The 16,161-nt window shown below is 40.9% G+C and overlaps 1 protein-coding gene across 1 annotated transcript; it reads right to left on the minus strand.

Annotated features, from left to right (window-relative positions):
* Positions 1–9,646: 9,646 nt before the first annotated feature.
* On the minus strand, positions 9,647–10,711 carry LOC125913504 (olfactory receptor 51M1-like). The gene has a single exon (XM_049618674.1). The coding sequence runs from the start codon at positions 10,691–10,693 to the stop codon at positions 9,707–9,709; it is 987 nt and encodes a 328-aa protein (XP_049474631.1). The 5' UTR covers positions 10,694–10,711; the 3' UTR covers positions 9,647–9,706.
* Positions 10,712–16,161: the final 5,450 nt, after the last annotated feature.

Raw genomic sequence — 16,161 nt, forward strand, 5'->3', positions numbered from 1 at the left:
CTTTCTTTCTTTCTTTCTTTCTTTCTTTCTTTCTTTCTTTCTTTCTTCCTCTGTGTTTTTAAAGGTACCTGTCCTCAGAAATCAAGCTGGAGACCTGACACAACTTTAATAAATCAGGGCAACTTATTAGAATGTATTTCCCAAGTAAGTATTGCAAAAAATGCATGTCAGTAAGTGTACCTTGAAACAGAAGCAATAATGACAAAGCTTGTTCTTTGCTTAAATTAGTTTATTAAAAACCAAAAATAGGGATACCTAGAGAGATGCTCACAAGACAAGCCCTGCTATCCCGGATCTCCATGCCTGATACAATATTTGCTTCTGCATCCTCATCAGTAAAGTAATGATAATGATATTTCCTAATTAAAGAATGGATGTGTTTTTATTTTCACATGATTTATATAAAATTTAGCACCAAGTCTGGAATATAATAAACAATAAATGTATTTGTTGTTGTCAAAGCACTGATTTTCTTGTATTCTTCCCCTACAGTTTTTACTCTTTATCTCCTCCTGTTATGAAAAAATTAACTCCATCTCCTATTTAATATGACAGTGCTTTAGACCTTGGCATAAGTGCCATGTGACTTTGGAAGATTGGGGAACTACTGACAGTCAAACAGACTGAGGGAGTAATTGGGGCAAAGTGATAAAAGGGGATACTGAGGAATAGATCACAACACATACTGAGGGACAGATAGGGATGAAATTGTGGCCTTAATAAGAATATGCTGAGGGAGACCCATGGTTCAGGAAGCAGAGGAGGCTGGAAGAGGAGGAAATGGATGAAGAAGGACAGGGTGTGGTGAACACTGGTGAGGAAGATGTTGAAGGATAGGAAAGGGTCAGCTGGGTGTCAGAGAGAAAGGAGCTTGTGTGACTTCGAGGAAGAGCCTGAAAAACACAAGATGAGGACATGTGAGGCCGATCTTGGAGGACAGAGTAGCTGGAGGATGGTGAAGCTGAAGTCAGAGAGAGGTTTCTGGAAGGCTGAAAGGAGGGAGACCGCCAGACAGACACAGACCGAGAACTGGGGAGAGGTCAGGGCCTGAGGGACAGCGAAGGGGAAAACCAAGGGCTAAACTGATAGGAAGCTTAGAGACTGAGGGAGGATTGGGGGCGGGGGGAGGAGGAGAGGGAGAACAGAGAGGGGTAGGGGCAGAATTGAACAGAAGAGGGGAATTGAGGAGAAGGAAAAAAAAATCTCCTGTGAGACAACTTGAGAGAGAGGCTAGGCAACAGAGAGGCTGGAGATGGGGGATGTGGTCAGACACTGAGGCACTGACATGGAGAAGCGTGAGGAACGGAGGGATGGGAAGGCACCAGGGAATCTCCCACAGCTCTCTGTTCAGTCTTACCCTCTCAAGCCCACTGGGCAGTGAGGAATCTATGGAGACCTGTGGCCCTCCAGACACAGTTCATTAGGCAGTACAGTGTGGTGATGAAGGAAGTAGCTCTGGAGTCAGATCTACATCCCAATCATAACTCCCCCATTTATTAACTCTGTAGTTGTGCAAATTATTTGCTTAATCTCCGTTTTCCTCACCTGAAAGAGTAGGCCAGTTACTCTCCCTGCTTTGTAGATTATAGAGCCATTTACAAGAAACTAAATGTGGTGCAGTTAGAACCATACACTCAACGGCTGTAGATTATTATCTGCCATTTCCAGCACTGCCTTCTTATTGGAAGATCTCCACAACAAGTATCTACCGTATGAGAGCTATAGCTCTTCCCTTCATTTCTGCAGCAAGCTCTAAGGGAAGGTCAATCAGCAATCCAATAATAGCGAGGAGTGAGAAGCTCAGGGTTGGGACTTTGAGCTCTTTAAGCAGCTTTTGAACAGCCAGCCACATGACTTTGGTGAAGTGACTGAATCCTTCTCCACGTTTATCTTTTTTTGTGATGGAAAATTTTCACATGTTCCCTGCCTTCTTTCCAGGGAAACTATGTTGGGAGCCACATACATTGGGATAGAGTAGAGATTATGATCCATCCCTGCCATAATCCTGTATCACTCTAGTCCAAAGCCCAGCCCAGTGCTGGGGGAGGTCACCAAGAGGCCATGACTATAGGTTGACCTACAAGATGGACCCAGGTAATCCAAGGTTTCTGACCCTTCACCTCCAGCCTTGGAATGTGCATTCCACCTGCCTTCCCCACTCTCAGAAGCTGCTCCAAGGACACAGCCTTAAAAGAGTAAGGTGTTTTGAGCCCATCTGGATGGTGTACATGACCGAACCCAGTTAAGATTCTGGTGATGGGTGCAGAGAGCTACTTTTCTTGTGGTTCCCAACATATGCCTTGTATATAAATTCCCTTGCTTATTAAACCTGCCATCTACCAATCTGGAGGGGCCTGCCTCCTTCATTCTCTCCCTGTCCTCCATGTACCAGGGCCAGTTTCACATTTTACCCAGGAAGCTGCTGTGTTTGCACACCAACACCCAGTTACAAATTCTTGTCTCTCTTTCTAACCCAAAAGATCAAGAGGGAGATACCATGGAACAGCAGCTCTAACCACAGACTGGCCATAATCCTGGAAGCTGCCCTATCCCATAACCCTCCTTGTAGACTTGCTAGATAAGAGATACTAGAAAGGTCACTGGGTTGGCTGCCTCTATCCACCTTCAACACCTTACTGGTCCCTTGTTGTCTGTGGCTTCTTTCCCCAACCCTGTAGTTCTTCTCACTTCCTGTCCCAGCCTCTTCTGATTAAATCAGGATGCTCTGCTGCAATGACACTTATATGCCTCTCTGTCCTCCCCTGGCTCTTAGGCCCTCAGAGGAAACTATTTAGATGGCTGTAGACCTGCAGACACCGAAGAGTGATCAGTATCTTCCCAGAACTTAGTCGTTGGGCACACCATTTTTCTTTCATGGAAACTTAGCAACTCGCAAGTACCACCATGAGATATTTCAGCAGATCAGATGATTCTTCATTCTCTTCTCCCACTAGCTGCTATTGTTACAAGAAAATTTACTGGTTGACCCTTCTGTGGTTTTTTTTTCCCAGTCTAGCTTCCCTTTGAGACTCTCTTTCCTGCTAGGTAGTTATTCCTGCTCATTCATTCAGCAAATATATAGACACTGAAATCTTTGGGACATATACTTAGATGCAACAATCAATAATACATAATCTCTGTCTGCTTTTGAGAAAATGATTGTGTTTTGTAGGAGGCGGACTTGAAAAGGACTAACTCTTCATGACAGAGTAACAAACCAAAAAGACTCACAGGAAATATAAGGATTTAACAGATATTCTTTACTCTTTCACTGGATCCAGCATTCCAGATAGGGAAGGAAACATACAAAGGCTCAGAATTGTCACAAAACAAGATATTATAAAATTATGTGAATTTCAATGACCTGAAAAATGTGTTTCAGTTATATGAAAAATGTGTATTTTACAAATAGAATGCTAGCTCTGAAGTCTTAGGAAGGCATTAGGATATTAAATAACATGATTGTAAAGAAATTTTTTGCACATGGGAGCATAGAATTGGTGCTGGTAAATGGGTTGTGCAATTTATTGTCATTAGCACGAATATAACTTTGATGAGTCTTGTTTTGTTGGTTGGTTCTCATTTTTTATTGAAGAGGAAGGCATTGTAGCTGAAAACATAGATACTACACAGGTATAGAAATTCTATGTATAAACTTAGTACTAAAGAAGTTCATATCTATAGCATAGAAGTTAAGGAAAAACTAAGTAATTTTTTTTTTTTACTTGAACTTCCTTCAGCAAAACAGACCCTTGTCCCAAATAGACTGACCCAATCTGGAGAGAAGGTCTGGCATAACCATCTAAGAAAATTATACAGAGTTGTAATTGGGTCTTGGTCTAGGATGCAGGAGATATTTAACTAAGGAATGTTCCTTTCCTATGGGAACCTCAAGCTCCTCATTTTAAAATGTCAAACACAAGAACATCTACTTCATAGCTTTGGTGTGAGAATTAAATAAAACACTGAGCATAAAAATTGTTAGCTTTCGGGGCACCTGGGTTTCTCAGTCGGTTAAGCATCTGACTTTGGCTCAGGTCACCATCTCACAGTTCATGGGTTCGAGCCCTGTGTCAGGCTCTGTGCTGAGGGAATCCTGAGGGATTCTGTGTCTCCCTCTCTGTCTGCCCCTCCCCTGCTCACACTCTGTCTCTTTCTCAAAAATAAATAAAAAACATTGTTAGCTTTTATCATCATTGCCATCATCAACATAATCACACATACATGCTCTTGTACTCTTTGTAAGACATTCTTTTCAGTTATAAAACTCAAATGTGGTTTTTTTTGGAAGCTTTGGGTAATAAAAAGATGGAGAAATGCATAGAAAAAAGACATATATCATAGCTTTTTTCCTATGGATATAAATAGTTGTTGCACAGCAATTGCTTTTTACAGAAATATTTTAAATTTCTTAAATTTAATATTATGTTGAAAATAGTCCTCTCAGTATTTATGTATACTTTTTAATAGCCAACTAATATTTTATCAAATGAATATACTATAATTTATATAACATCCTCTTCCTAGATACTTGGGATGCTGTGAGGTTTTTTTTTTTTTTTTATCAAAATGAACAATGACGCAATTAATGTGTAATATTCATTTATTTATTAATACAACAGATATTTATTGAGCACCAGTGTAGGTGCTAAAGATAGCTCTGTGACCACACATAAAAAATAGATCCTTATCCTCAGGGAATGCAAATTTTCATTTACAATTATTTCAGTAGGATAGGTTTCTAGAAGGGGTGCTTCTGAGACACAGAGTATGAATGCATTTAAGTCTTTCAAGGCATCTTGCTTTCTGTAAGAGACAAATCAATTTATGCTCTCACACCAGTGTATGAAAATCCCTTCTTTCCCATGTGCTTGTCAGCACAGATCTTGATTATGAACTCTTTTAATATTTGCTTATTAACAAGATTAAAATATGTTAATTTGAGTTTTAAGTTCCTATAAGATAGAAGTTTTCAACAATGTCATTATCTATATTTATTTCCTAATTGCAAAAAGAAAGAAATTTAGTGGCCTGTTTGTTCATAAGTGGCAAAAATGGGACTCAAAATCTAATCCAAATCCAAATCCTATGTTCTTTATACCTCATTCTACTAACAGGATCCACAGAAAACAAGTTTCCATTCCATATGGGGAAGCCCATTCTGAGTGTCAGAGCCAACATTCAGTAGTGTGGCCTCCTCCCATGGAGACTTCAGTTAAAGCTCAGAATGGAACCTATGTTTAAGGAGCACTTGACTTTAGGACTGGAAAGACTCTAGCGCTCCATAGGGTCTCCCACGCCCAAACCACTGGGATTCCAATGGCCCTCTACTCACACACACACATGCACACATACAATACTACACAAACACAAGAGCTTTTACATCCAGTTTTAGAGTTTGGTTCTTTTTGAAATTTCATTTTGTATTTAATATACATTTTGTATTTAAATAGGACATATTTTAATTATAAAATATAAAGAATGATATAATAGCGCCTGGGTGGCTCAGTTGGTTAAGCATCTGACTCTTGACTTTTGGCTCAGGTCATATCTCAGGGTTGTGGGTTCTAACCTCACATCAGGCTCTGTGCTGAGTGTGGAGACTGCTCAGAATTTCTCTCTCTCCCTCTCTCTCTGTGCCTTCCCCGCTTGTCCTGTCTCTCTCTCTCTCTCCCTCAAAATAAATAAGTAAATAATTTTTTTAAAAAAGAATGATATAATAACCACCTGCGTAAATATGCATCTATATGCATACCTGTTTTTTTTAATGTTTATTTATTTTTGAGAGAGAGACACAGTGTGAGTGGGGGAGGAGCAGAGAGAGAAGGATACACAGAATCTGAAGCAGGCTCCAGGTTCTGAGCTGTCAGCTCAGAGCCCATCGTGGGGCTGGAACTCATGGACCATGAGACCATGACCTGAGCCGAAGTTGGAAGTTTAACCCATTGAGCCACCGAGGCTCCCCTATGTGTACCTGGTTTTAACAAATCTTAACATTTTGCTTATTTGCCTCATGTTCTTTTTCTAGATCGAATTAAAACCTTCCATGTAACACAGCTTACTTGATTTACTTCTTTCTTTCCTTGGAGCTGTTTTCTAGCATTTCCTATTTCCAATCTCAGTATAGTTTTTAATGCTTTTTCTGTGTACAGATATATACAGGATATACATTTGGTATTACCAAGTTTTTTTTCCCCCAATTTTGCTAACGTTTTTGATAAAATATGGTGTTTTTTGTTATTTATTTTATGTTTCAAATTTCTTATGAAGATGAACATGTTTTCAGATGTTTCTTGGCATATTCGTTTTTTTTTTTTAATGTTTATTTATTTTTAAGAGAGAGAGAGAGAGAAAGCACAAGTGAGGGAGGGGCAGAGAGAGAAGGATTCAAGACTGGAAGCAGGCTTGAGGCTCTGCTGTGACAGCAGAAAGCCTGATGTGGGGCTTGAACTCCAAAAGCATGAGTACATGATCTAGCTGATGTCAGACGCTTAATAGACTGAACTACCCAGGCGCCCCTGTCCTATTCATTTTTTGTGTATGTGCATCGCCTATTCATATCTTTGTTTAATTTCTTATTGGATTCTCTGTCTTTTAAAATTTTTGCTAATTTATAGAGATTCTTTATATATTCTGAACCTTAAGCATCAGTTGCTCATATAGATATACACTGCAGATGAATCTCCTAGTCTGGTTTGTGTTGTCTCTTTGTTTCTGGTATATTCTGTTTTACTCTATTTTCATTGTTTGTCTATCTATATATGTGTATCTACTTCTCTGTTCTCTTGTATTTTCTTTTAAAAAGCTTCAAATTTTCCTTTTAACATTTATATCTTTAATTGGATACATTTTTTATGTGTACTATAAAGTAAAGATCAAATTGTATCTTCCACATGGATAACAAATTTGGCTAGCACTGCTTAGTAAATAACCCAAATTTACCTATTTTTACTTTTTAACATTTTTTCAAGTGTTTATTTATTTATTTTGGGAGGAAGGGCAGAGAGAGAAGGAGTGAATTTCAAGTAGGTTCTGCACTGTTAGCTCAGAGCCTGACACGGGGCTCGATCTCACGAACCGTGAGATCATGACCTGAGCCAAAATCAAGAGTCAGACGCTTAACTGACTGAGCTACCCAGGTTCCCCCCAACTGTTTTTAATGTTAACTTTTTCAAGTGCCATCATATCTGAGGGTCTTTGTCTGGTCTGCTGTTATCACCACCTCTCCCATTTTGGCCAAGCAAACAGAAAAAAAAAAAAAAAAAAGCCAAAATTTTAATCAGAAACCAGTCTGACAGATATCAACCATGTGTGTACCATCCAAAGGAATGGTATTAACTAAAGAAAAAAAAAGTGAAGAGGTGGGGGACACTGTAATATAAGGGCAGGAAAAATTACCTTGTGTGGAGGCAAGGATATGGTAAACTCTAGACTCCTAAGTCCATGGAAAGAAAGAGAAAATTGAGTTTATAATTTTTTTAATATTTATTTTATTAATTTTTTTAAATTTTTTCAATGTTTATTTATTTTTGAGACGGAGAGAGACAGAGCATGAACAGGGGAGGGGCAGAGAGAGAAGGAGACACAGAATCTGAAACAGGCTCCAGGCTCTGAGCTGTCAGCACAGAGCCTGACCCGGGGCTCGAACTCACGGACTGTGAGATCATGACCTGAGCCGAAGTCGGACGCTTAACCGACCAAGCCACCCAGGCGCCCCTTTATTTTATTTTTTTAAATGTTTTTATTTATTTTTGAGAAAGAGAGAGAGGCAGAGTGTGAGCTGGGGAGGGGCAGAGAGAGATGGGAGAGAGGGAGATGCAGAATCCATAGCAAGTTCACAGAATCCACCCACAGGGCTTGATCTCGTGAACCACGAGATCATGACCTGGCCTGAAGTTGGAAGCTCAACCGACTGAGCCAGCCAGGCAACCCTTTAATGTTTATTTTTGAGAGAGAGAAAGAGAGAGAGAGAGAGAGAAAGTGCTCACGCAAATGGGGGAGGGGCAGAGAGAGGGAGACACAGAAACTGAAGCAGGCTCCAGGCTCTGAGCTGTCAGCACAGAGCCCAACACAGGCTCGAACCCACGACCATGAGATCATGACCTGAACCAAAGTCGGACACTTAACCAACTGAGCCACCCAGGCACCCCGAGAGAATTTAGTTTATTAAACAGATTCAGCAAGGTTTCTGTTCAGGCCGTTCAGGAAGGAGGGGTGGTGGACTATATACAAGGTTTTCCATGCCTCGGGACTGTGAAGAGTAACTCTCAGTAAGCACTTCCAGGTCATGGTAACCTGTGGCATAGGAGGCTGGAGGCCTAGAGGGCCTGAATTGAGTGAAGCAGAGCTAGGATACTGATGAGGAACACCCTTTGATAAATGCCATCATAAGGGAATCCTCTTGGTCTTCCCGGGTGTGAAGAGAAACCGTTTCCCTAGAAAAGAAGTTCTCTTTCTCAGTTTTGAATCTCTGCTTATGCATTTATGTATCCAAAAATTAATGGCATTTATTCATTGAGCATCTGTTCTCTGCCATTCATTGTATTTATGGAGATGCACTGGTTAACAAGATGCATAATTCCTCCAGGGAGCTTAATTTAGAAATCCATTCTGGAAAAAGACAAACAAAAAAAAAAAAGGAAAAAAAAGGAAAAAAAAGAAAAAGAGAGAGATGGGGGAGGAGAAGGAGGAGGAACTAAGCTGGAGCATGAAGCAGCACATTATCATGTGACAGATGTTATGCTGGGAAATGCAGGGTTCTGAGGGAGCAGACACACGGAGCAACTACTTTGATGTTGGAGAGAGGGCCCTCAGGGAAATATCCATGAGGAAGCAACCCCAATGCTGAGACTCCAACATGAATCTCATTTAGTCAACGTATGGTCAATCTTCTCTGCCAGTTTTAGGTTCACAGTCTCCTGAGCGATGGGATCATGACTTACAAATGTTTGCGGTATTTTCCTTCATTGAAATTTTGCCGCATGTCATGTCATTGTGAAAGATCTCACAACCAAAGTGCCTAGGAACAAACACTGACTTCTGATTCCCGACAGTAAGTCCACAGGAAAGGTAAAATCAGAGATGTGAGGAGTCAGGAGTGGGGTCAAGGGCTTTTACTAGATGAACAGGATGAGGAGGGAGCACATCCACAGAAAGATTTGGAGGTGTTTTACCTAAATCAGCCATTAGGGAAGAGTGACAGGTTCTGATTCTTCCAATGTGACTAAAGAGTCCAAAGGACATGGCTTAACCAGTATAGAAAGTAAAGAGAAGGACTTTGACCAGGTAGAGAAGAGGGAAGCAGTCCCAAGGAACCATTAATGAAAGGTACTTTTCTTGAGGTTAATTTATCTCTTCTTTTCCAGGTTCTGTTCTGGATGCTTTTTAATGTACTTTTCCTTTTTAATTTTTGTTCCGTTTCATTTTTGTTTTAATATTTGTACATTGCTGATGACCCTCAACAGAATCTTCTTCTGGTCCGTTTTTGGTGCTACCAAAACAGCAAGGTCTCATACGTAGGAGGAATTATAATTTAAGCAAGAGAACATCAGCACTCGTAACCCATAACTCAGGAAGGAAATCCATACGTATTTTAATTAAGGCAGTGGAAAAAAAACTTGGGGAACATGTGGGGTGATGGTAGGTTCTCAATGCTGTAAATCTTTGGCCTGATTTGGGAACTTCTCCTGGGTACCCTCTGGAATCTTTAGCTCCAAGACTTAGTACTGACCTTCTTAAGACCGAGGAGTTTGCTGATGATGTGGCGGATCTCCTTGGTCTTAATACTGTATATGATTGGATTAAGCATGGGAGGCACAAAGAGATAGACATTGGCCATGAGAAGGTGGACAGCAAGTGGGACGTGCTTCCCAAAGCGGTGCACGAGGGACAGCCCCACCATAGGCACAAAGAATATCAGTACAGCACAGAGGTGTGAGGTACATGTTTGGAAGGCTCGGAGCTGCTCCTCTTGGGAGGCCAGTCTTGCCACGGTGTGCAGGATGACCCCATAAGACAGTGCAATGAGCACCAGGTCCAGCATCATAGTGAACACCACCACTGCCAGCCCATACAGGTTGTTGAAGGTGGTATCTGTGCAGGCCAAGTGTATCACTTCCTGGTGTAGGCAGAAAGAATGGGAAAGGACTCGAGGCCCACAGTAGGGAAAAGTCTTCAGGAGGAGGACAAGGGGAACTAGGGCCACAGGTCCTCGGAAGATGACAGCCAGACCTGCCCTGATCACTCGCTGGCTAGTGATAATGACCGAGTACCTAAGGGGGTGGCAGATAGCCAAAAAGCGGTCAAAGGACATAATAAGGAGCACTGAGGACTCCATAAAGGAAAATGAGTGGATACAGAACATCTGGATCTGACAAGCCACAAAGTAGATACCATGAGATTTGAACCAAAAGATTCCCATAGTGGTGGGCAAGGTAGACACTGACAGTCCCAGGTCAGTGAAGGCCAGAAAAGAGAGTAGATAGTACATGGGTCTGTGCAGACGAGGGTTGGTCTTAATAACTATCAGAATGAAACAATTGCCTGAGATGGCCACAAGGTACATAAGGAAAAAGGGGATGAAGATCCAGTGTTCGATGGTGTCCAATCCAGGAAAGCCAGTGAGGTAGAACATGGGACTAAACTGAGTAATGTTGGATAAGAGCATGAATTGAGGACTGAAGAGAGCTATCATTCCTCAGGGATGGAGCTGAAAATAAATGGATATTTCTGGTTATTAGTTCTCCCGGTCTCACTAACAATCACACAGAAGGAGAATCATGACCATCATCTTCTTTGCTATGATCTAGTTCACTATTATCAATTCTACCATTCTACTACCTTTTGTCTTTGATAGCACCACCTTCACCAGATTTTCTTCAGTATTTCTGCAATTTCTATTCCTTCTCAGCCTCCTTTGCTGGCTTCTCTTCATTGCTCATGCTTGAAATATAACCATTCCTATTCTGAGCAATTTTCTGGCCATACTCTATTGTTTCTCCTGGCAATATCATCACTCACATGATTTTATTTACTATCCATACATTGATAAATATCAAATATATAACCCAATAATTTTTACTTTTTATTTTTTATTTCTAGGCTCCTATCTAGCAGCATGTTGAGTGAGCATCTACATCTACTTGTTTCAAAAGCATGTCAAAAATTCAACTTATAATCACTTCCCCCAGTAGGGTTTTCATTTGTTATGTTTTCATTAACTCAGTATAGGAAATGTAGACTTCAGAAATAAGTTGAGGAAAAGACATATATTTGAGAGATATTAGTAAATAGGCTGGACAAAACCTAAGAAGTGAGCATAGAGAGAAGTTTCTAGTATTGAGCCCTGGGCAAATCTGGCATTTAGAAGTAGAGAAGAGAGGCTTCACTAAAATATTCTGAGGGAAAATAAAATCCCAGTTGCATCAGGCAAAAAACAGGAGATGGTGGTTTTGGGTGTAAGTGTCATGAGGGATTAATCAATTAGATATAATATCACTAAGGGGTCAAGGTAATAAGGACTGAGAAGCTACCAGAGGATTTAGCGACGAGGAAGTCATGGTTGATTGTGAGAGAGCATTTCCATGGAGTGGTTGGGAATCAAATCTGATTCTAGTGTCCAGATGAAGGAGGCAGTGTAGGATTCCAGGCAGAGATGAGACCCATTGGTTGTTCATAAATTCAAAGTGGAACTGGTCAGCATTCTTGTGTGTTTTTGACCACTGTGTTTATCGGCTCAAATGCAGAAGAGAAGTATGTGGAGAGTTGAAGTTAGGGTAGGCTTGTATGATGACAGTTCAGGGTCTATCAAAGGAGTAATTATGATGATGTGCTGTGGACACTGCACTGCGTAAAATGAAAAGTGAAGACATGAAGGAGTGAGAGATGGTGAAAAAGGACCAGCGGTCTAGAGTGTGGGATGGGGTTGAGCTGCCAATTTAAGGTAAAGGACGCAATCCTTGTTAAAAGGAGGTCAGGGCGCTGAAAGTGTGGCTGCTGATTGGATTAGGGGAGGGAATATTGGAACCATAAGAATTTAGTCTGGATCAGTAGTGGAAAGAGCAAAGTGAGTCAGTGCTAAAATTTTAGCCAATAAAATGGGACTGGAAAGGGCTGTGGATGCAACCAGGAGGGGGTAGCAATGATGGTGCATGCTGCCAACCAGTGGAAAGAGTGCAGAGGAGGTGGTGAGAAGGAAACATGTTCTAGAAGACCAATGCCAGCCTTTCATCACTTTGACAAGGGGTGAAAGGATTATCCATGTGTATCCTCTCCATTGCTTCACCCCTAAGTTCACGACTCAACCAACCGTCCAACGGCTTTTTTTTTTTTTTTTAATTTAGCTAAAGCAAAGCTTTTAAAACTCACCAACGATCTCTAGGGGTGGAATTCAATAGCAACTTAGTCACACCTGACCTCTAGAGCTATTTCTTCTTTTAAAGGCTCTCTCTTGGAATTCTTGATGACAGGATCTGCTGGCTCTCTTCTAATTTTTATGACAGCTCCTGTTCAGTCCCTCCCATCTATTGCACAAATGTTCATTTGTTCATGTTACTCAGGCTCCTGACGTTAAATACTTTCTCATTCGTTATGTAAGCTATTATTATTTTACTTATAGACTGATACCCCTAACTATTTATCTCTAGTCCGGACAGCTCTGCTAGGCATCAGGCTAGAACTTCTGCCTTCCTGCTAGTCTCAAAATGGATGCCAGTTAAATCCAATACATGAAATCTTGAGCCCATCCTCTACCCTCTCCACATGTGATTCTCCTCCTATTTACGCATTTTTGACAATATTGTTTAACACTTTCTAATCCTCCAAGACAACATTTTGGAATGTATACTTTCCTTGGCCCTTTGCTTCTTCCCAGATCTATTTTTCTAACGAAGTTAAGTACTTTTTACCTCCTAAATATCCCAGCAGTCTGTTGCTTTGTCTCCACGCCTGTGCTCACTGACATAGTTCTTAGTTCTCACCTCACCTGCTCACCTGACCTCTCTCTCGCTTAACTTGCACGCCTAACACCGACTCCCCTTGATCCATTCCCCGCTGCGGTCCCGGGGCTTGTTCAGAGAATGCTAACTCTCTGAGCTTCTGCACTGTTCCCAGTTCTTCCCAGCCCCCTTTCACCAGAATGTGGTTCACACTTGTGAAGAGCTATGGCGAGGGCTGCGGTTTGGTGAGTCTGTGCCCCAGCCAGAGTCTGGGGGAGACTTAGCATCATCACATAAATTTCTCATAACCATGAAATGTTCTGTCCCCACTACACAGAGAAAGGAACTAGAGCAAAGGTAAATGACAAGGCTTCCAGGTGAGCTAATGTCTGAGTGAGCATCTGAGCCCCTGTCTGCCCAATTCCAAGATGTGTGTTCTCAATATGTTAGAATATTCCATAGCCGGGTCCTTCTGGCTTCGGCATCTTTCTCAACCGATCTTTTTTCTCTTGCAGTTGACAAATCCATGCAACTCTTTCTACAATTCTCTACAATTCCCTATGTGTATTTTTCTGGTTGCATTATTTAAAAAAAAATAATGTTTATTTATTTTTGAGAGAGAGACAGACTGTGAGGAGAGGAGGAGCAGAAAGAGAGAGGGAGACAGAGAATCTGAAGCAAGCACCAGACTCTGAGCTGTCAGCACAGAACCTGACACGGGGCTTGAACCCACCAACGGTGAGATCAGGACCTAAGCTAGAGTCAGAACTCAACTGACTGAGCCACCCAGGCACCCCTCTTGTTGATATTATTTACATTGCTGTATATCTTGCTTTCCTGAAAAAAAAAAAACCCTTGTTTTTATGACTAGTGAACATTGGCTGATTCTTTAAAACAGCGCAAATATTTTCTCTGACAAATCTGTCTTGACTTTCTTGTGTAGAGTTAGGCAAATCTTTCTCGGTGCTGACATAATACCTTTGCTACGGCACTGAAAGTGTAAATCACGGGGACACCTGGGTGGCCCTATTTTTTTAGGTTTATTTATTTATTTTGAGGGGGGAGGTAGGGGCAGAGAGAGGGGGAGAGAAAATCCCAAGTAGGCTCCTCACATCAGTGCAGAGCCTGATCCAGAGCATGATCCTCATGAACTGCTCTTGAACCAGGAGGTCATGACCTGAGCCGAAATCCAGAGTTGGATGCTCAACTAACTGAGACATCCAGGTGCCCCGAGTGACAGATTCTTACTAATTTCATCTCAGGTCACGATCTCACGGTTCATGAGATTGAGCCCCTGCCTGGACTCTGTGCTGGCAGAGTGGAGGCTGCTTGGAATTCTCTTTGCCTCTCTCTGTGCCCTTTTCTCTCTCTCTCTCTCTCTCTCTCTCTCTCTCTCTTAAAAATATATAAATAAACGTTTAAAAAAGTGTAAATCACACACATACTTCCTTTATATATATATACATACATATATATACACACACTTATTTATACTTATCCTTATATATCCTTTATATATACATATATATTAAAGATAAGTATATACATGCTTATAAATACACTTATTTATACTATATGTAATATCTACTTACATGTTATATATAAGTATATACAATTACAAATATGTATACTGTAAATAACAGGGGCACCTGAGTGGCTCAGTCATTTAAGCATTCAACTTCAGCTCATGGTTTCATGGGTTTGAGCCCCACATTGGGCTCTGTGCTGACAGCTCCAAGCCTGGAGCCTGCTTTGGATTCTGTCTCCTCTCTTAGTCCCTTCCCCACCCCTGCTCATGCTCTCTCAAAAATAATTAAATGTTAAAGAAATTTTTTAAGTGTAAATTCCACACATACATCCTATATATATATATATATATATACACACACACACATATATATATATGTATATATATATGTGTATATATATATACACACACACATATATATGTATATATATATGTGTATATATATATACACACACACATATATATTTATATACAAAAACAGAAACAAGCATATAGATATACTTATTTATACTTATATATAGTATCTACTTATATGTTACACATAAGTAACAATTACAATTACAAATATGTATACTGTAACAAAAATGAGTATATTTACCTATACATTCTTCATATAATATGATATATTTTCTTCATAGATATATTCTTTATATATAAGTATACTTACAGATATTTATACTTACACCTACATACACGTATTTCTTATATACCCTATATATGAAATATGTTATTTGTATCTTATATATACTCCTTATATGTGTGCTGTTTGTGTGTGTGTTTAGAATTTATGACTCACTGTTTATACTGATGAGAGTGGAACTCTAAGAAAGACCCCAGGAGTGCAGAACAGTGCCTACCACATAGTAGGCACTGCTATATGCTTTTGCGTAAAAAACTAAATGAATAAGTGAATGAATCGAGTGCTCACCGCTTGTCCTGATTAGCTGTGCCTGGAGTTTGGTGTTGAGTGCTATTTTCACTGACTTCAGAATGATAAGGACAGGAAGGAGTCTCTGGGAGAAAGGAGGTCTATAGACAATGATAGGGCTGGGGTTATTTCTCCTGGAAAGGAAGTTCTGAGGAGTTTCTCTGAAAATGAAAAATAATTGTCCATGTTAAGAGAGAAACAGGTGTTTCTCCTTTAAAAAAAAATCTCCCCAAATTGCCACCTTCCTAAAGTGGCCCCCATTTCCATCTTGGCCTGAAAAGACCCAGGCCAGAGAGCCAACCCCATCCCCATCCCCAGCCTACTCAAAAGAACGGGCAGGACTTCTGTCCTGAGGAAACAGATAAGCCCCTCTTGGCTTCTGTCCCAGCTCCCTGAACCAGATAGAGAGGTGGCCACTTGCTTCCCCTGAGACTCACCCCACCCTCTTCCAGAGTGAGGAGAAACTGGAGCCCAAACTTTGATCCTCCCTTGGAGTGGGCCAAATCTTCCCATTTGAGGTGAGCACTCAGAGGCCCGAGGCTGCCTCCCCACCCTGGCTTTGGCCTCCAGCCTTCATCCCTTCGCTGGGGAAGAGAAATCCTGCTTTGTCCTGCGTGAAAGGGGTAACATCAGAGCCACTCTGGAGATTGAGGCCACCCCCACCCCAAAACAGAACCATATGTCTGATAAAGGTTTTGGAGTAACTAAGGTTTTAAAAGACAAAAACAGAAACAACAACAAACAAAAGAACCCAGGAAGCCCATCTGTCA

The sequence above is a fragment of the Panthera uncia genome, chromosome D1 (genome assembly GCF_023721935.1).
Source record: "Panthera uncia isolate 11264 chromosome D1, Puncia_PCG_1.0, whole genome shotgun sequence".
Classification (NCBI taxonomy): Eukaryota; Metazoa; Chordata; class Mammalia; order Carnivora; family Felidae; genus Panthera; species Panthera uncia.

Bases quoted from the DNA above. Each gene is read 5' to 3' on its own strand.
- LOC125913504 (XM_049618674.1), bottom strand. From the start codon at position 10,693: ATGATAGCTCTCTTCAGTCCTCAATTCATGCTCTTATCCAACATTACT.